At 46.7% G+C, this 19,869-nt stretch overlaps 1 protein-coding gene across 4 annotated transcripts in view; it reads left to right on the forward strand.

The window, feature by feature from the left end:
* Positions 1 to 19,135, forward strand: part of SMOX (spermine oxidase) — a 48,757-nt gene extending 29,622 nt beyond the window's left edge. The window contains exons 4-9 of one of the 4 annotated variants that reach the window (XM_049651076.1): positions 3,667 to 3,840; positions 4,003 to 4,762; positions 5,321 to 5,481; positions 7,351 to 7,440; positions 7,891 to 8,693; positions 18,649 to 19,135. In XM_049651076.1, coding sequence (XP_049507033.1) covers positions 3,667 to 3,840; positions 4,003 to 4,762; positions 5,321 to 5,481; positions 7,351 to 7,440; positions 7,891 to 8,028 — 1,323 coding nt within the window. In that variant the 3' untranslated portion in view covers positions 8,029 to 8,693; positions 18,649 to 19,135. Of the gene's footprint in view, positions 1 to 3,666; positions 3,841 to 4,002; positions 4,763 to 5,320; positions 5,482 to 7,350; positions 7,441 to 7,890; positions 8,694 to 18,648 lie in introns of those variants that run through there. The other 3 variants (XM_049651077.1, XM_049651078.1, XM_049651079.1) reach the window with 3 other exon arrangements.
* The last annotated feature ends 734 nt before the right edge of the window (positions 19,136 to 19,869 follow it).

Consider the following 19,869-nt stretch of genomic DNA (forward strand, 5'->3'; position numbering starts at 1 on the left):
ATTCTAATAGTATTTTAGAATTTTATGTATATAATACTATACCAAAAAATGAGAATTTTTTCTTTCTTTCTAATCCTCACATCAGCATTGTGCAGTAGAACTTTCTGCAATAATGGAGATGTTTTAGACCTGCACTGTCCAGTAGGGTAATTGCTAGCTACATGTGACTTTTGAGCTCTTGAAATGTAGCTAGTAAAACTGAGGAGCTAATTAACTTAATTTTAAATTGCCACAAATGTCTAGTGGCTACTGTATTGGACAGCACAGCCTAAGACCACTTATTTCTTTTCTTGCTGTATTGCACTGGATGGCATCTCCAGTACAGTGTTGGATAGAAGTGGCAATGACATGCATCCTTGTCTTGTTCAGGTTTTTAAAAAACTGTTCATGGAGGTGCCTGGGTGGCTCAGTCGGTTAAGCATCCGACTTTCCCTCAGGTCATGGTCTCACGGTTTATGAGTTCAAGCCCCATATTGGGTAAGCTTGAGCCCTGCCACAGGTGAGCTTGAGCCTTGCCTCAGGATTCTCTCTCTCTCTCTCTCTCTCTCTCTCTGCCCCTCACTCACTTGTGTACTCTCTATCTCTCTCAAAAAAAAAAATGTTCATATTTTTAGTACCTTTCAGTGGTGCTGCGAACTGCACTTAACATGCAAGGTAGCACGTAGGTCTTGCCTTCTGATTGCTTGTCATTTGTAGTATAACGACCCTTCACTCCGGGTCAGTAAGTTGGCCAAAAAGCACCTATTGTACATCTTCTGGCTCTTGGGTATGGAAAAGGAGAAGTGACTCTTGCTTTGGGGATGGTCCTTGTTCAGTGGAGGGCAGGCATGCTGTGACTTATATGTGTACACCCACAAGGTATGTTATATGCAATCCCATGGTACTGTATGTTCTTACTCATGTGCTAGGAGACTGAATTGTTAGCGAGTGGATAAGAACTAGTATTCTTCAAAGTAGACCTTCCTGGTCTACTGGGAATTAGTCACGTCCTGAAATCCAGGTTATTGTGAGTGCTTTCAGCATGGATGCCTCTTGAGAATGACTTTTCAGGGTCCATGACTTACTTATTCTCTTATATAAACTTAAAAGTAGATCATCATCAGTTTCCGCTTGTGGGTTTGACTTTTGAAACGAAGAGTGTGACTTGTGGAGAGTAGCATGGATAAAATGGGTTATCAGTCTGAGGGGTGATGCTTCGGGTTGGCAGGAGACGGTGTTAACCCTGAGGAAAGTGATCGATTTATTTGTGTGTGGTTCCTAACCAAAGCTGGAGGCCATTCTGAAGAGATATGCTCTAAGCATATGAAGCCCTGCCGGAGGGTGACTTCACAATAAATCTTCAGCCTCCCTCCAGAGGTGACTTCGAAGGGCTACTCATTTCAGTCTGTTACATTTGTTAACAAATAAGTGAATTCGTGCACTCGTGTCATATAGAGCTTAGTCCCTAGAGCAAGACTACCTTGATTCAAATATTAGTTCTATTAATTAGCTGTGTAGCCTTGAGCAAGTTGTTGGGGGCTCTCTGAGTCTTAACTTTCCTCACCTGTAAAACAGACATAGTTAAACCCACTTCAGAATGTCACGGGGATTAAATGAGATCCTGATGAAAAGTGCTCAATGAGAATTGGGGTGAATATTATTAACTGTTTACAGGCCTGTGCCATTTCCCTTGGTCACATTGGGAAGATGTAATTTAATCCAGGACAGAAGACTGTACCCATAGGACAACCCCGTGTGCAGGTCAGGCTGTCCCAGTTGGTGGTGGACACAAAGAATCGTGTTTAGGTGGACTAAATGTATCTGTCCTCAGCTGTACATTCCGGCCTTTGGTCGACATAAGCTAAAGACTGGCTACCATGTTGCTTATCACTCAAGGAAGAAAACCCAGGGAGGAGGAGGCACACTGAAAGCCTGACTCCTTGGCAGTGGTACTGGGTGAGGAATTTGCTGAGGACTCCGGTTAAGGCCAAACGCCCAGCATCGTGTGACTGTAGGGAGGAAAAGTGAACAAGTTAACTCATCTTCTTCTTTAGACTGTATACTACAGAGACATGTTTAATTCATGTTTCTATCTCATGTGGAGGCTTTTCCCCGAGTGGAATGGTAGGGGATGGGTAATGTCACCTTCCTTTCTCTACCCTGCAGCCTCAGGGCCTCTACCAGGGCTGGATTATTTACAGGGCAGACATGATTCCCGTGAACGTGTGCTGACCGAATTCAGACTCGCTTTAGGAAGGGAACCACACCACTAATTGGCACCGGCCATAGATGTTTGGCTAAGGAGCCCACCTGTTGCCAGTGTCCTGGGAGGGAGAGGGCATGTGCTGATGCTCACAGCCCTTCAGTGATGCCAGGGTCCAGAGTCCTTGACATGACTCTTAGTCATTCATGCCCCACCCCTGACTGCCTTTCCAAAATCATATCTTGTAACTTTCTCTTTCCTCGCTGCCCTCTTCAGCAAGACTGAGTCGCTTACATTCTCTCTCCCCGCCCTCATTTTTGAGTATGCTGTTCCTTCTTCCTGAAATACTTTTCCTCTGTCTCTCACTGCCAACTGTCCAAGGTCATCTGTGTTGATCTCAAAACCTGAGGGTTATTTTCTGTCACAGCGCATCCTGTAGAAACAGCCCAGTTATGAGATCTCCCCAGTTTGAGTGAAGGCAGGGGCTCAGGGCTGTGTCCGTCTTCCTCACCGTTACAATCTGTGTTTGGCACGGCCCTGTAAAAGTTTGTTGAGTGAATGTTGGGACTCAGACCTTGCCCTCTGGGGATGCCATGACTGGCCCAGGACTGGCTTAGTTTCTTCAGGGAGATCTGCCCAGTGTTTGGTGGGAGTTACGTGCCTGGCAGGCACGGGACGTAATAGGACCCTGCTCTAAGGGACTGTTTGTTGCTTTCTGTTGATAAGGTATGGTTTGGAGTTCTTGCCAAAATATGCCTGTGAAATGTATTTTCATTCCTTGGGACCCTGGAGCCTCCCTCCCCACCACATGCCCTGCCCCAACATGGTCATCTTGCTTAAATATGTCTGGGTTCTGCAGTAAAGGGGCACTTTGTGTGGACCTGAGCAGGGCCAGGGAGGGGCTCCCGGGAGGTCAGGTTTCAAGGCTCCTCCTGCTCCCTCTCCCCCAAACACTGACCAGGCAGCAGTTCCAGACTGCCCTCCTGGGAGAGGGTGAAGCAGATATGCTTGGGCAGGAGTGGCAGGGAGAGGGTTTGGGCATTTGGTTCTTGGAAAAGTGAAAGGTGTGCAGACCCAGGTTCTGCAGTGGGTGGTCTGCTAGGGCACATAGCGCCCTTGAGGGGGCGGTTCCTTTCCCACCAGGCACCAAACGTTTTACTTTGTTTTCAGCAAGGGCCCTGCAGGAGAGCCTCCAGGGCTCCGTCCCTCCTTCGTAGACCCACGGGGCCTTAGATGGTGATCTGGAAGCAAGTAAGCTGGCTGGCTGTCCAGGACAGCTTGCCAGCCCTGAACCTTGGCCCTGTTGGTGTAGCCTGAGTGCAGCACGGAGTGCCACACTGATTCACCAAGGATGAGGAGCCATGAGCTCAGCATGTCCGGGAGCATCGGGAACATGGGGACTTTTGAGCTGGGGTCCTTTGGTCTGAGATGGAGGGAGGTGCGAAGAGAGGTGTGTTTTCAGTCTCCTGGGGTTTCTCTGGCAGGTCTATAACTTGACCCAGGAGTTCTTCCGGCATGGTAAACCAGTCAATGCTGAGAGTCAGAACAGCGTGGGGGTGTTCACCCGGGAGGAGGTGCGCAACCGCATTAGGGATGACCCTGACGACCCTGAGGCCACCAAGTGCCTGAAACTCGCCATGATCCAGCAGTACCTGAAGGTATCCTTGTCCTCTCAGAACTTTGTTGAATACAGATGCCAGAGGGAAGAAGACGGATCCTGGGGCATCTGGGTCCGAGGAGGGCGGGGCTGCTCTGAGGTCCCGTTCTGACCCCTGCCTGGCCCTGGTGGTTACCCGGCTCCTCTCTGGCTCTTCCCGCAGGTGGAGAGCTGTGAGAGTAGCTCGCACAGCATGGACGATGTGTCCCTGAGTGCCTTTGGGGAGTGGACCGAGATCCCCGGGGCCCACCATATCATCCCTTCGGGCTTCATTCGGGTTGTGGAGCTGCTGGCCGAGGGCATCCCCGCCCACGTCATCCAGCTGGGGAAACCCGTCCGTTGTGTGCACTGGGACCAGGCCTCGGCCCGCCCCCGGGGCCCTGAGATTGAGCCCCGGGGCGAGGGTGACCACAACCTTGACGCCGGGGAGGGCGGCCAGGGGGGAGAGGAGCCCCGGGGGGATGGGCGGGATGAGGACGAGCAGTGGCCGGTGCTGGTGGAGTGTGAGGACTGCGAGGTGATCCCCGCGGACCACGTGATCGTGACCGTGTCGCTGGGCGTGCTCAAGAGGCAGTACACCAGCTTCTTCCGGCCGGGCCTGCCCACCGAGAAGGTGGCCGCCATCCACCGCCTGGGCATCGGCACCACCGACAAGATCTTTCTGGAATTCGAGGAGCCCTTCTGGGGCCCCGAGTGCAACAGCATACAGTTTGTGTGGGAGGATGAGGCGGAGAGCGGCACCCTCACCTACCCGCCGGAGCTCTGGTACCGCAAGATCTGCGGCTTCGATGTCCTCTACCCGCCCGAGCGCTACGGCCACGTGCTGAGCGGCTGGATCTGCGGCGAGGAGGCCCTCGTCATGGAGAAGTGCGACGACGAGGCGGTGGCCGAGATCTGCACGGAGATGCTGCGGCAGTTCACAGGTGTGTCCCCGCGCCGCCGCCCCCTCCCGGTCCTTTGCCACCCTCTGCATCTTCTGCGCCTGCGGTGGCTCTTCCGCATCCCCAGATGGTGCAGCTGAGGGGCGTGCCCACTGGGAGAGCACCCCTCCCCCCCCTCCGCACGCGCTTTGGAACTTGAAACCCTGAAAACCGTGGGTGCTGTGTTTCTTCTAAGGGCTGATGGTAAAAACTCAGGTATCACCCCCAAACCTCCGGTCGCCCATTTCCTACCCATACTGCCCCGCTGTGAGATGCATTTGTGTGTCACTGTCAGATCCTTTGAGTTGAACATTTTTCATATAGGAAATCGAGGGACCCAGAGAGATGAGCTGTTTTGCTGGGCGGTCCGCAGGGAGGCACTGAAAGGCCAACAGCTAGAGCCCCCAGCCTCTCCACCCCTCTTCCTGCGTCCCCCTGCCTGCTGGCGGGGGCTGGCCTTGCAGCCAGGGAGGTGGAGTGCCAGTTGTCCGCTCAGGGGTGTCCTCTGTGTGCAGCCATTTATCATCTTCCTTCCCCTCGGCTCTTGCGACTTCCCAACAGGGAACCCCAACATTCCAAAACCTCGGCGAATCCTGCGCTCGGCCTGGGGCAGCAACCCCTACTTCCGAGGCTCCTATTCGTACACGCAGGTGGGATCTAGTGGGGCAGATGTGGAGAAGCTGGCCAAGCCCCTGCCATACACCGAGAGCTCCAAGTTGGCGGTGAGCGGGGTGCAGGGTGAGGAGGTCCTGGGGGGTGGCGGGGGGCAGGGGCAGGGGTTTTGTGTGTGGGTTTGGTTGGGGGGGGGGAGGGGGAGGGTGGTGTTCCGCCGAGGAGTGACGACAAGCTGAGGCAGACGGTGTAGCTCCTGTGATGAAGGAGATGATGAAGGAGAAAGCAAGGTCACGTGCACTTCACATCTGGAAGAAAAAATGGAATCAAACAGATATTAAAAGCTTTCTTGAGGTTGTAAAAGCTGAGCCATTTCATGTTATGCTCTAGCCATTTGTTACATTTAGTTGAAATTAATTATGATTTAAATGAATAGATTTAAAGATTTAGCTCCTTGGTTGCACTGGCCACATTTCAAGTTTGATAGCCACGTGAGGCTAGTGGCTGTTGGATTGTGTAGCTATAGAGCATTTCTAGCACCATGGAAAGTTCTGTTGGACAGCGCTGATTCAGTAGAAGTAAGTTTCCCCAATATGTTTTATTTACTTTTCCCCCCTAATATGTTTCAGAAAATAAAATTGAGAGTACTGGCCCTCCCCTAAATTATATCAACTATATAATAAATAATAGAGAAAAATAATAAATCTGAGGAAAAAAATTGTATATATTTCTGTTTTTATAAAGCGGACTTCAAGTTTCCCCCATCAAGCAGACACATACAAAAAAAAAAAATGTTAAAACCCAGCAGAATTATATTTAAAACAATTCTTTGGTGTAATTGGTGAAGAAGATTTCCAGCGTGTGTTGGGCATGCCTGGTTGTGCTCAGCAGGAGAGAGGAAAAGGCCCTTAGATGCTATAGCTATCCTCCTGAAAAGCATACCTTCTCTTGTCACCTTCATCAAGTTAGGACTAGTGCATCCAGCAAAAAGCAAAACAACATGAAAGTAACTGGGGCCTAAAGCAGACAGAGTTTGCTTCTATCACACAGAGACACAAAGGGAGATCCAGAGGTAGGTATCAGGACCCAGTACCATTGGCACCTGGCTCCGTCTTCAAGGCCACTTTGTGGTTCTAGAGGGCTGTGAGGCTGCCACTCTCAGGGCAGACAAGGCAAAAGAGAGGAACCCCTGGGGCTGAGTCAGTGCTTCTAAACCACAGTGCACTTGAAGCTGATTGGCCAGAACTTAGTCACATGCCTGTAGCAGCTGCTAAAGAGGTTGGGATGCGTCATTTTTATTCTGGATGGCAATGAATCCAGTTAAAAATCAGGGCTTTGTTACCGAGGAGAAAGAGCAGAATGGATGTGGGAGTAGGCAGCTCGCCTACTTCTGCCACGATAAGCCTCCCCCCACCCCTCTGCGGCTTAACGACCTCTGTGGGCTCCTTGTTGGTGGGTTAAAGCTTGCACTTCTCAGAGTGAGTGGTCTGCGGACCAGCAGCATCAGCATCATGTGGGAGTGTGTTAGAAATGCAGACTCTCAGTGCGCCCCAGACCTGTTGAATTAAAACCTACATTTTACCGGGATCCCCAGTTGGTGCCTTTGCACATTCAGTTTGAGACACAGTGGGATAGAGTCCAAACTGAAGTTTGGAATGCAAGCACTTGTAGTTTGCCTGGACCCTACCTACACAGCTTGCTTTCTCGAGGTGGAGCCCCGGCTGTACCAAAATTCTCACTGTCCCTTGCTTTGGTGCATTTTTGCCCTCATTTTTCCTTCTTCTTGAAATGTCTTTTGCCTGTTTGTTTACCTAGCATCTTCTGAGAAGCAGCCCAAAGGTCCTGTCCTCTGGGAAGCTTTGTGCAATCCCCCTTACAGGGGGCCTCTTTTCTGGGCTCTCAGCACCTTGCCCAAACACCCATCAAGTCACACATGACGCCGTTTAGTAATTGGGTTTCGTGTCTGGCTTCCCCACCAGCAAGGAAGCTCCTCAAAGCAGCAGCCCGGTCACCTTTTATCTTCCAAGTGCTCAGAACAGTCCCTGGACCCTAATAGGGGCTCCATAAAGGTTTGTTAAATTACCGCCTAACTTTATTGAGTGCTTATGTTCTTCCAGGTTCTAAGTGCTTTAGATACATTATTTCAATTAATCCCTACAACCACCATCAGAAGTAGGTGGTATAAACCCATTTTGCAGATGAGAAAATCAAGCCTTAGGAAGGTTAAACCATTTGCCCTGAGTTCACTAGTAAGAGGCACAATGAGCCTCTGAGACTGCAGATCTGGGACTCCTAGCAGCCTCAGAGCAGAAAGAACTGAGACCTGGATGTCTGGGGAAGAAGCAGGGGAAGGTGGCCAGGTGGGATGGGCAACTCCTCATCCCGTGGAAGCAGCGATACCTGCATCTCAGGTGCCTGCTCTCTGACTTGTAGTACGGATGGGGGGGTTCCTGGGGCAGACAGGTAGCCTCCTAGCCTTTCTTGCTCTTCCCCCCTCACTTCCCCATCCCCTGGCCCAGCCCATGCAGGTGCTGTTCTCGGGTGAGGCCACTCACCGCAAGTACTACTCCACCACCCATGGTGCTCTGCTCTCTGGCCAGCGCGAGGCTGCCCGTCTCATCGAGATGTACCAGGACCTCTTCCAGCAGGGGACCTGAGGGCCCTCTTCACTCCTGAGCGTGTTCCTTAAAGAGCCACTAACTCGTGACTGCCAGCCCTGCCCTTTGCTGCCGTGTGCTCCTAATTTCCTAATCCACTGTAGAATGGATTTGTACCTTTCGTAGAGCTAGACACCCTGACTGGCTTCAGATCTGGTCCTGTAGCTTTTCCTTTTCTCTGTGCCGGGTGGTGACCAGGGTGGGGCCCGTTGATTTACCTCTGTGCTCTGACCTCTGACCTCTGACCTCCCTGTGCCTCCCCTCCCCTCCTGCCTTGTTATTGTAAGTGCCTTCAATACTTTGCATTTTGGGATAATAAAAGAGGCTTGCCCTTCCCGTACCCCTCAGCTGTCTCTTCCATTTACCTCAGCCTCTTATGTGTGTGTCTGTAGTTTTTGTTAGCATATCCTCTTTGAATGAGGGGATGGTGGGAGGGCTGTGGCCTGGCTGTGCCCCCAGAAGGTAGGGTGCCTGCCTTACTGGAAGGGGTCTCCCCTCACCTCAATCTGTTTGTGGTTGTTTGCCTTGCTGCCGGCGAGACCCCTCAGGGATAAGGGCTCCTCACTACTCAGCTCAGCTCCTTCAGGATGGGCCTGTGTCTGCCCACCGGCCCTTTGCTGGACTACTCAGAGCCCTACTGGGTGGCATGGCCACATGGAGCGAAGGTGAGTTCCATGGGAGGGGACATCTGTTGTGGCTCCATGCCAACCTCAGATGCATTAATTATCAGTCAGTGTCACCTGGCTGTGGGGCCCTAGGTCTGACCTTTGGGGTGGCTGCTGTTGACTTCTGGGAAGGTGGATAGGGTGGCCACTTTTTTTTGGTGATATACCTAAGTATTTCTCACCTGCTGTATTCCAAGGGCCTATCACTTACGGGGGGCAGAGGGGGGGCGAGTAGTCTTTTCTGCTATTTTTTTACACACACATTGCATATACATACAGTCACTTGCACACGTGTGCACACACGCATACACTCACCTGTGTGCACACACAGTACATCCACACATCCACACACCTACATAAACTCACTCCCACACAGATACAGCACCCCACACCCTTACAGCTACACACAACTACGTTGACATACACATGCACAGAACCTTAAAGAACAGTTAGTCATTTTATTACTACAGATTTGACTCCAGATTGCTAATGATGGAGTTTGAATTGTATAGACTTGGGGGGTTTGGCTGGTGGAGGAAATTGTGAAAATCCAGGTTCGGCACCCCGCCCCCCGCCCCGGCCTAACTCTTTGTGCACTTAGGTTGGGCTCCCTTCTCACAGGTTGAAGGCACTGCCCCTAACAGGACTCTACATCCTGTCCCCTGTTTCCTTGGGTTATGATGGAGATGTCTAACACGTAGACACGCCTACACACATGCCTACCTGCACCTCCCGACACACCCTCCCTGCATGCACACCCGCCATGCCCACACAGCTAACAGGTGTCCTTGCTTCACCAAGGTTGGTCCCCCCTGGAGTTTAGGTCAGGGGTTCATGATTGCCTGCCACATAGCTTAAAAGATTGTAACTGTATAAAAATTATAGGAGGAGCTAAAGATGTGGTTCAAGCTCAAAGTCATGAAAGGATCTGTGGAGACCCCTCCCTCCACACCTGCCCCCAGTACCACTGTTGCTCCCCACACCCCATGTGATTAGTGCCTTGTGTGTCCATTTCTAGATATGTCAATATGAAGATGGGCCCTGCTCTCTCCTTTTTACACAAAAGTGACCAAGTATTCATCCTGTCCTGCATTTTGCTTGTTTTAGTCAACATAATGTATCTTGGAGATCATTCCATAACAACACTTAAACAGACCATGTAAATTTGGACCTTGCTTTGGTCCAGGGGTGTATCTCCCTCCTGGCCCAGAGTTGCTTTGCAAGAAGCATCCTCTGTTAACTTGGCCTTGGGAGGCAGTGATCCAGTGTGCACCCTCCCCGTGTCCTGGATTTTCCCCACTAACTGTGGTGGGATGAGTAGAAGTGGCCTGTCACATAAATATGGGGGAAGAAAGTAATAGGTCGATTCTGAGGCTCACTGGCAGGGGAATTTTAAAGGACTCTATGAGGGTCAGAGCGCTATAAATGTTTATTCTATGATTGCACGCTGGGGAGCTTCAGGTGTGGGTAGCGGGGAGGGAGGGAATAGTCACTTAGAGCTGGCCACCTGCCAGGCAAGGTGCTAGTTGTTAATGCTGGGTGCACAGGTCTCTTAATTTGATATGGATGCCAACTCAGGCTGGGGAGGGCAGTTTATCCCCATGGGGAGACAAGTCTTACAAGAGTTAAGTAATGGCACCCAAGGTCATGGAGGTCTGACTCCACATTGCAGGCTCATTCTATTTATTGAACCATGTAAAGAAGAGGCTGGTGCCACCAAAAAAAAAAAAAAAAAAAGAAAAAAAAAAAAAAAAAAAAAAAAGGAAAAGGAAAGAAACCTGAGGCCATTGCTGGAGAGAGTGGAAATGGGCAAACCACACTGGGAAACTCTGTGGCAGATTCTACTAAAACTGGCATGTGCCCACCCAAGGGATAAGAATGCATATGCCCACCAAACTTATGTACCAGAATGTTCATAGTGACATAGTTTGTAATAGCTAAAAACTGGAAGCGGCTAGATGTCCATCCATAGTAAAGCAGGCGAACCGTATTCCCTCCATACAATGGAATACTATGTACCAATAGAAAAACACAAGTTGATATTTGCAACATTGATTAATTTCAAAGACATTATGTTGAGTGAAAGTAGCCAGTCACAAGGCTATATGCTGTATGGTTTTTTTCTGGGAAGTTGAGGAACCTATAAAACTATCGTGTTAGATATGAGGGGACAGAGCAGTGCCTGGGAGGGAGTAAGGGGTGCTTTCTGGTTACAGAACTATTCCATATTTTGACCTGGGTGGTGGTTGCATGGGTGTATACGTTCGTAAAAATGCACTGGGTTACACACTGAGGGTTTATGCACTTTTCTGTGTGTGTGATATAACTCAATTTATGAAGTTTAAAAAAGAGTCTGAGGACATCCTTCCCTCCACCCTTCCATCCAAAAATATACGGTTGTGTTGACCCAACAAATTTCCTCCTTGCAACAGGGATGACATCCTGAGAGCAGATAAAGGGAGGAAGGACCTACTTATGTCCCTCTGGCTGCCTGGTGATAAGGACTGGCCTTGTGTTTACTAGTATGTCACCATTTATCAGACTTCTTGCCTATGTCCCCTCATCTAGGCACCTGCAGCCATGTGAGGGAGGTGGGGACTGTTTCACAGCAGGGGAAATTGAGGTTCCCAGGACAGTGTGGGATTGTGCAAGGCCATGCAGCTTGCAGGGGATGCCATCTGAGGGGGAAGGGAACAGCCCTGGGGGAAAGGTGGGGACAGGTATGGGAGCGGTGGCCCTGGAGAGTTTGCCAGAGCCTTCCAGGGTGCTGCCTCCCTATCAAACAATCATTTAATGTGGGTAGCATTTATGATTGGCAGCTTCAAAAACAGATTTGAGGCAGGGGTGCCTGGGCGGTTCAGTCGGTTAAGCGTCCGACTTCAGTTCAGGTCATGATCTCATGGTTCATGAGTTCGAGTGCCGCGTCGGGTTCTGTGCTGACAGCTCAGAGCCTGGAGCCTGCTTTGAATTTTGTGTCTCTCCATGTCTCTGCCCCTCCCCAGCTCATAATCTGTCTCTCTCAAAAATAAGTAAAACATTAAATACACATATTTGAGGCAGATAAATGCAAGGGCCATTCAGAAGCAAGACAGATTAGATGTACCAGGAACACGGGATGAATTCCTTGCTGTGACTAAGTCTCTGAAGCAGCCTTGGCCTTGATTGAAACTCAAAGGACTCTATCAGGGGTGGCAAATGTGGCATGCTCAGGCCAACACCCACGTCAACGCCTGCCGTACATTTCCTGTCACCTAGAGAAGGTCACTTGAGAGGAAATTTCTTTCTGGCCATAGGATTCTAGTAGGATAGTTGCATGGTGTTTTGTGCTGTGGGCATCAGTGACCTCATGAGCAAGGCTTTCAGTTGTGGCCATGTGGAAGCCTCAGAATTGTTTCTTCAAGGGGCCTGGGGTACTTGGCAAGTACCGTGCCTCTCCACCTTTGCTGCTATGGGACAGGTTAACAGCTCCTACTTCGTGGGAGCCACTTGGAATGTCTGCACTGTGTACAAAGGTAGGAGAGAAGCATCTCTGATTTGAGTTTCCCTGCATTGACTTACTTGGGCCTGTTGAGACGAGCCCAAGGGTAAGCCCAAGGTGTAGAGCGAGGTGGGCTGCTGGTTCAGTTCTAGAGAACCGCCTGCCTAATTAATGGTCTGCCAAACATAATGGTAGAGTTACACGAGGCCGTGTTTTCTCATAATGACTGGCTGTGCCGTTTGTTGAGGCTGCTCTTGATTTGGGCAGGGTAATCTAATCTCAACAGAACGGAAGACTCGTGGCCCTAAGGTGGCATCCAGGACATCTGAGCTGATGGTAGGCATTTAATGTAAGAAAGGAAGGGGTTGCTTCATACTGTTTAACTGGAGATGTGGATACAAAATCTGCTCTCGCCTTTCATGATTTTGGCAGTGGTTGTTGGACGCTGATTTTGCAGGTGTGTTCAAAACCTGGCTTTCTGTTAGGGGATGCAAAATGTCAGGCATGTTTTATTTCTTTTTTTTTTTTTAATGTTTATTTTTGAGACAGACAGAGACAGAGCATGAGCAGGGAAGGGGCAGAGAGGGAGACACAGAATGTGAAGCAGGCTCCAAGCTCCGAGCTGTCAGCACAGAGCCCGACGCGGGGCTTGAACTCGCGAACCACGAGATCATGACCTGAGCCGAAGTCGGACGCTTAACCGACTGAGCCACCCAGGTGCCCCAGGCATGTTTTATTTCAATGAGCTCAGTATTGGAGCAATTTGGAGGCAACCCTCTTAGATTTCCCTTGTCTGTTCTCCCCTTCAACCCCCGAACCCCCCTGTCTCCTCACTGTCAACAGACAACAATGTCTCCCAAAGTGTCCTTCATAGGCTCACTAGAAGCCATTGGAGGTAACTTCCTCCACAGGTCTACAAATAGCTAATCTAAACACCGATCCTTATAGGGACCACCCCTATCCCCCCCCCCCCCACCCCCCCATCCCTGACCCCAAAGGAAGTATGTGACCCTCCACTTGTGCATCTCATGTTCCAAACTCAGGGACCTTGCCTCACCTTTTCCTCTCCCCCTTCTCTCTACTCCATCCTTCCCATCCACATTTCAAGATGCTCTTGTCTTTCCAGCACCCTCTCCTCTTTCTACCACCTTCCCTTGCCTTCCTTTCATGCCAGTGTTTCTACACTTGCTCTCTGCATTCTCACTATCCTTACCCTAGCAGTTGGTGGTGGGGATCCTTAGGTTGCAGAGAGAGAGAGAGAGACAGAAAGACACACACACACACACACACACACACACACACGGGAAGGGCTGGGTTGGCTCCCCTTCTCACTAAGGCTAGCAGAGGCAGGGAGGATCCCTGCTGACTCCAGGGTCTCTGGAAGTGAGGACGACCTCAGCGTTTAAAACCTGTCCTTTGGCGCCATCTGCTGGCCATATAGGACTACAGCCCTCTTGGCTGCAGGGAGAATGTGTGTGCCCTGGATTCTCTGTGGTCTTTTCTGAATTCAACAACAAAGAGACCTCCCAACAAATCACAGAAAATACCTTTAATTTATGTTGAGTAAGTGGGTAAAATAACATTGTAACTTATTCTGGAGTATCGTTTATTTTTCATTCTTAACAGTAAAAAGGGACCTTGTTGGCCCTGAGATGAGATTTTTTTTCTCTCCTCCCTCCCTCTCTCCCTCCCTCCCTCCCGCCTTCCATACCCTCCCGTTCTCTTCCGTTTCTCTACCAGACTTTTAGTGCTTTCCTTTTGTATGCCAGCCTCAAAGAAGATTTAATTATGCTTTGATAAATACATTCACTAAGTAGATGAGTGAACGAATGAATAAGAAATGTGACTTATTTGGTTTCCCAAAGTTGGACGGTATGATTTAAACTCTTTTAAATGTATTGAGTTTGTTTTATGGTCCAGCATATGGGCTCTCTTGGTACATGATTTATGGGCTTGAGAAGGATGTGTTTTCTGCTATTGTTGAATGAAGTGTTCTGTGGATGTTGATGATATCCTGTTGGTTGATGGTATTCTTGGTTTCTTCTATATCCTTGCTGATTTTCTATATAGTTCTAGCAATTGTTGAGAGAATAGTGTTAAAGGGTCTAATTAAAATTTCATATTTATGTATCCTTTTCGTTCTATCAGGGTTTTTTCTTTTGTGGTATCAGTAGACTATTTTAGAACGGTTTCAGATGTAGGAAGAAGTAAATATATAGAGTCCCCTCCCCCAACCATCTCCCCTATTATTAACATTTTTTCATGAATATTGTATGCTTGTTACAACCAAAGAACCAATGATGGTACATTATTATTAACAAAAGTCTATAGTTGATTCAGATTTCCTTAGTTTTTACCTAATGCCCCTTTTCTGTTCCAGAATTCCACCCAGGATACTAGGTTATATTTAGTTGTCACGTTTCCTTAGGTTCCTCTTGGTCGTGACATTTTCTCAGACTCTCCTTGTTTTTGATGATCTTACCAATTTTGAGGAATGCAGCCAGGTATATTGTACGATTACCTCTCTACTGGAATTTTTCTGATGTTTTTCTCATGACTGGACTGGGGTTATAGGTTTTGGGGAGGAAAACCACAGAAGTCAAGTGCCATTCTATGTCATCGTGTCAAGTATAGGTACCATCAACATGACTTAGGACTGTTGATATGAGCCTTGCTCACTGGTTGAGGTTGTGTTTGTCAGGTTTCCGCACCGGGAAGTTAGTCTTTTCCTCCTTTCCATGCTCTACTCTTTGGAAAGAAGTCACTTTGTGCAGCCTCAGGTAAGGAGTGATGCTCCCCTTCTTTAGAGTATCTACCTTAATTTATTTGGGGTTCTTCTGCCCAGGAACATTGTGTCTCCCCCCATCCCAATCCTTTATTAATTTATTCAGTTATTTTTATGTATCAGAATGGATTCATGGGTATTTATTTTATACTTTGGATTGTCCAATACTACTTAATCTTGTTATTATATTGTTCCAGCTTTGATCACTGGGAAATCTTTCAGTGGACTCCTATGTCCCTTGGACATACCCCCATCAATGTGTGTGTGGCTTGTTTTTGTTTTTTTTCTTTTTTGGAGTACTTCTTTACTTTCTGGCACTACAAGATATTCTAGGCTCATCCTGTGACATCCTGCCCTAGTCATAGAAGTAGACATTTCTGTACGGAATCCTAGCCCTTTTGATAGGGCGCCTGGGTGGCTCAGTCGGTTAAGCATCCAACTTCGGCTCAGGTCATGATCTTCACGGTTTGTGAGTTAGAGCCCCGCGTGGGGCTCTGTGTTGACAGTGCAGAACCTGCCTGGAATTCTCTCTCTCCCTCCCTCTCTGCCCTCCCCCCACCCTCAAGATTAATAAACTTAAAAAAAAAAGAAACCAAGGTTTGGGCATTAGGTGTGCTTGTGCCACGGAGGTATCATTGCTTCTAGGCCCTCTCGGCTGACAGAGCTGTGTGTATACTAACCTATGTATCTACACATCTGTGAGTATTTTTTAATGTACCTATCCGTATCTGTGTTAGGTGTGAGTTCTTACTGATGTCTTCATCACCACATGGATCATTCTAGCCTCCTCCCATCCCTTTCATTCTGAAGGACATTTTCACTGGATGTACGATTCTGATGGGCAGCTTCTTCAGTACAAATGCTGTGCCTTTCTTCTGGCCTCCATGATTCTGATGAGAAATCCGCTGTCTTTACAATTGTGTCTCCCTATAAGAAGGTGTCATTTCTCCCTTGCTTGTCTCAAGATTTTCTCCCAGGTTGCCAAAGCTTTAAGACTCAGCATCCAGGTAATCCCCTTTAATGAGCTTTCTGGTGATTTTACTGTCTTATCCATAACTCCCTGCCCCTTCTAGAAGTAAATTTCTGTCTTCTGAATTCCCAGGGCACTTCAGTTTGATTTTTTACTGTCATCATCGTACCTGCCTTGTTTGCCAATAATGCGATTATGTGTCTTAGGTGGTTCACAGTGACTGCCTCTTCATATCCCCATAGCATCCAAGTATTTAACAAGGCTACAAAAAAGTTTATTACATGGATGAAGGTAATAATATAATTGATATAAAATTCTCAGATTTATTAAAATTTATTTATTATTTATTTTGAGAGAGAAAGCACAAGTGGGGGAGGAGCAGAGAGGAGAGTGAGAGTGAGAGAGAGAAAATCCCAAGCAGGCTCTGCACTGTCAGCGTGGAACGCAATGTGGGGCTTGAACTCATGAACCGTGAGGTCATGACCTGAGCTGAAGTCAGATGTTTAACCAACTGAGCCACCCAGGCACCCCCGAAAATTCTCAGATTTTTAAACATTAGTTTTTAGTGACACAAGTACTTGTGAAAATATTCTCCTAAAAATAAAGGAACTTTACAGATAAAGCTGGAGTTTCCTGTGATCATTTCCTGAATTCTGATCCCCCATCTTAAGAATTTGGTGTTTGTCCTACCAAAATATAAAAATACATTTCTACATACGTAATATGTGAATGAAAATTCTATAGTATTTTGTATGTGTATGTATTTTTAGATAAATGGAATCACCCTGTACGTATTCTCTTTCTTTTTTTTTTTTTTAAGTTTATCTTAATGTTTATTTATTTTTGAGAGGGAGAGTCAGAGCACGAGTGGGGGAGGGGCAGAGAAAGAGGGGGACACAGAATCCGAAGCAGACTCCAGGCTCCGAGCTGTCAGCACAGAGCCTGACACGGGGCTTGAACTCATGAATGGTGAGATCATGATCTGAGCGAAAGAAAGTTGGATGCTTAACCCACTGAGCCACCCAGTGCCCCCATATTCTCTTTCAATTAGCTTTTTGTTCACACAACAAAAAGAGAACTCTCTGTTGAAATTATGTATCTCATATATTCCTTGTAACTGATACATAACATTTCATTGTATGACCATGCTTCACTTAAGTATCCGCTTTGCCAAGGATGGACGTTTTCTTGTTTCTAGTTATTTGTTATTATAAACAATGCCGTAATAACCATAGACAGTGCCTCTGTGTGCACCGTGTAAAGGTCCCTGGATCATAGGGTGTAAGTATTTTCAGTTTTGGAAGACACCGCCAAATTACCCTGAAAAGCGGTTTGCCAAATTACACTCCCATAGATGGGGTATGTGAGCACTTGTATCTATGCCGTTTTGCCATCACTCAGTGTAATGAAAAATTCGTGTTTGTTTATTTTTTGTCACCAGGTAGGTAAAACCAGGTGTCTCATTTTTGTTTTAATTGCATTTCCCAACTAGTGATATTTTTTCTTGTGATTATTAGAAATTCTCTCTCTCCCCGGCGCCGCCCCCCCCCCCCCCCCCCCCCCCCCCCCCCGTGGGTTGTCTCTCCTATCCCTTAGCCCACAGTTTTGGTAGTTTCTTAGTGATTTGTAGGAGTTAAAAAAATATATATATATTGAGGATTATAGTCTTTTTGTCCATGATATGAATTGCATATATTTTCTTCCAGTCAGCTGCATTGTTTATGGGGTCTCTTGACATATAGAAGCTTTAAATTCAGGAAGAACAAACTTTCATGAATCTTTTCTTTTATGGTTTGTGCTTTCTGTAACCTATTTAAGAATATGCATTTCTATCCCAAGTCATGAAGATAGGATTCTGTGTTTTTTAAAAAGAGTTCTTAAACGTTTATTTTATGTGTTTAGATCTTTAGTGGACTTGTGGTATGAGGCAGGGATTGGCTGCTTATCCCGATTATTTCTTGTTGGGTGGTCCACCTTTTCCCCACTGATATGAAATGCCATCAAATGATTATTTGATTTTTTGTCTTGCTGGGGAATAGGAAGGCTATTCCTGAATATTGGGTTAATACTTGGCTAAATGCAAACTCTTTTATTAGTTTCAATTATTTATCCAGGACTTTTCTCGGGTTTTCTGGGTAGAAGATCATATTACTTGCCAAATTTGATAGTCCTTTTTTTTTTTTTTTTTTTTTTTTTTTTTTTTTTTTTTTTTTTTACTGTTAATGTACCTGTTGTGTCTTTTTCTCTTTCCTTATTGTATTAAGTGTGGCTACTGGTACAATGTTGAGTAAAGGAGCGATAAGGGGATCATAGCCTTGTTCCAAACTTTAATGGGAATGCTTCTGCAGTTTCTAAGTATGCTGTTTGCTTTTGGTTTCTGGTGGGTACCTCTTATCAGGTTGAAGAAATCCCCTTCAAGATCTAGTTTGTAACTGTTTTATTATGAGTGAATATTGAATTTTATCAAATGCTTTTTTGGTATCAATTGAGATTATCATAGGGGTTTTCTCCATTTATCTGTTAATGTGTTAATTACATTAATATTTCCAATGTTTTCCTTGTATTTTGGAGACCGTCTTCACCTTGGTGTATTAGTCAGCTTAAGCTAAATTCTGCTCTGGTAACAAACAATCCCTAAATCTTAGTGAATTACAACAGATATTTATTTCTTGCTCATGACATATGAGCCCTAAGGATTGATTTCATGTCTTCTTAATTCTAGGGCCCACGTTGATGGAGCATCTCATGGTAGATGGAAAAGAGAGATACTGGAACATCTTAACATTTCTACTCAGAAGTGGCATATGTTATTTCTATTTACATTTTATTGGTCAAAGCAAATCAGTGGCTGAATTTGCTTGATGTCAGTGAATAGGCATATAATCTTCCTGCAGAAAAGTACCCAGCAGGTTGGGGCAGCAAATGTTTTCATAATTATAATATAATCTATCATACTGGTCATGACATACTATTATTTTAATATGCTGATGGATTTCACGTGCAAATATTTATTTAGGCTTTTGCATCTATGTTCACAAGTGACCTAAGATTTTTTATCTTAGGCTTTCCAGGCTTTTCTTTCTTCCCCTCTTGGGCTTTTAAAATAATTTGGGTAGCTTTGCATCTTTTTACTATATGCATTAGAAAAGTGTGTATAGAATGTTAAATATCTGGTTCCTGGAGGTTTAAAGAACTTACTTGCAAAACTGGTTGCACTTGGTTTTTCTGGAAGTAGAACTTTGATGTTTTAATTTCTTTTATGATCACATTCTGTTAACATTTTCTACTTTTGGGGCAGAATGCAATTTTGGGGATTTATATTTTCTTAGAAAATTAGCCTTTTCATGATGGTTTAAACGTTTACTGCTTTCAAATTGTTCACAGTATTCTCTGGGACTTCAGTTATAGCCCCTTTTTGTTTCAGATTTATTCTTTTTCATTGTGTTTATGTTGACTGGGCTTTTTCGAAGGGTACTGTTTTAAAAGAAGAATTCATTCATGTCTGGGAATATTTGCCTCTTGCCTTTATGCCTGTATGATACCCTATTTGGGTCAGAAAACCACAGTCTCTCTTTATAACTCTTTTCTTCAACACACATGTACAATAGGATCTCATTTGCTTCTCACGGAACATGTGAGCCCCCGGTAACAGACGGAGAAACCTGGGGCTTGGGATGGTGGAGTCCTTGTTCTAGGCCACACGAGTGGGTGTTCCAGTCTGGGCCATTGTTCGTTCAGGCTCAGAGCAAGAACTAGATTGGTGTTGCCACTGTGGTAGATGATGACAAAAGTTCTTCCCTCCTCCCTGTGACCCCATGCTTTGCCATGTGACTTTGTATCTCCTCCCACAAAAGAGGTTACTCTGGGTTGAATTGTGTCCCCCACATTCATATGTTGATGTCCTAACCCAGCCACTTGTGATAGAGTGGAAGATTATTCAGCA

Source organism: Panthera uncia (assembly GCF_023721935.1).
Source record: "Panthera uncia isolate 11264 chromosome A3 unlocalized genomic scaffold, Puncia_PCG_1.0 HiC_scaffold_11, whole genome shotgun sequence".
NCBI lineage: Eukaryota > Metazoa > Chordata > Mammalia > Carnivora > Felidae > Panthera > Panthera uncia.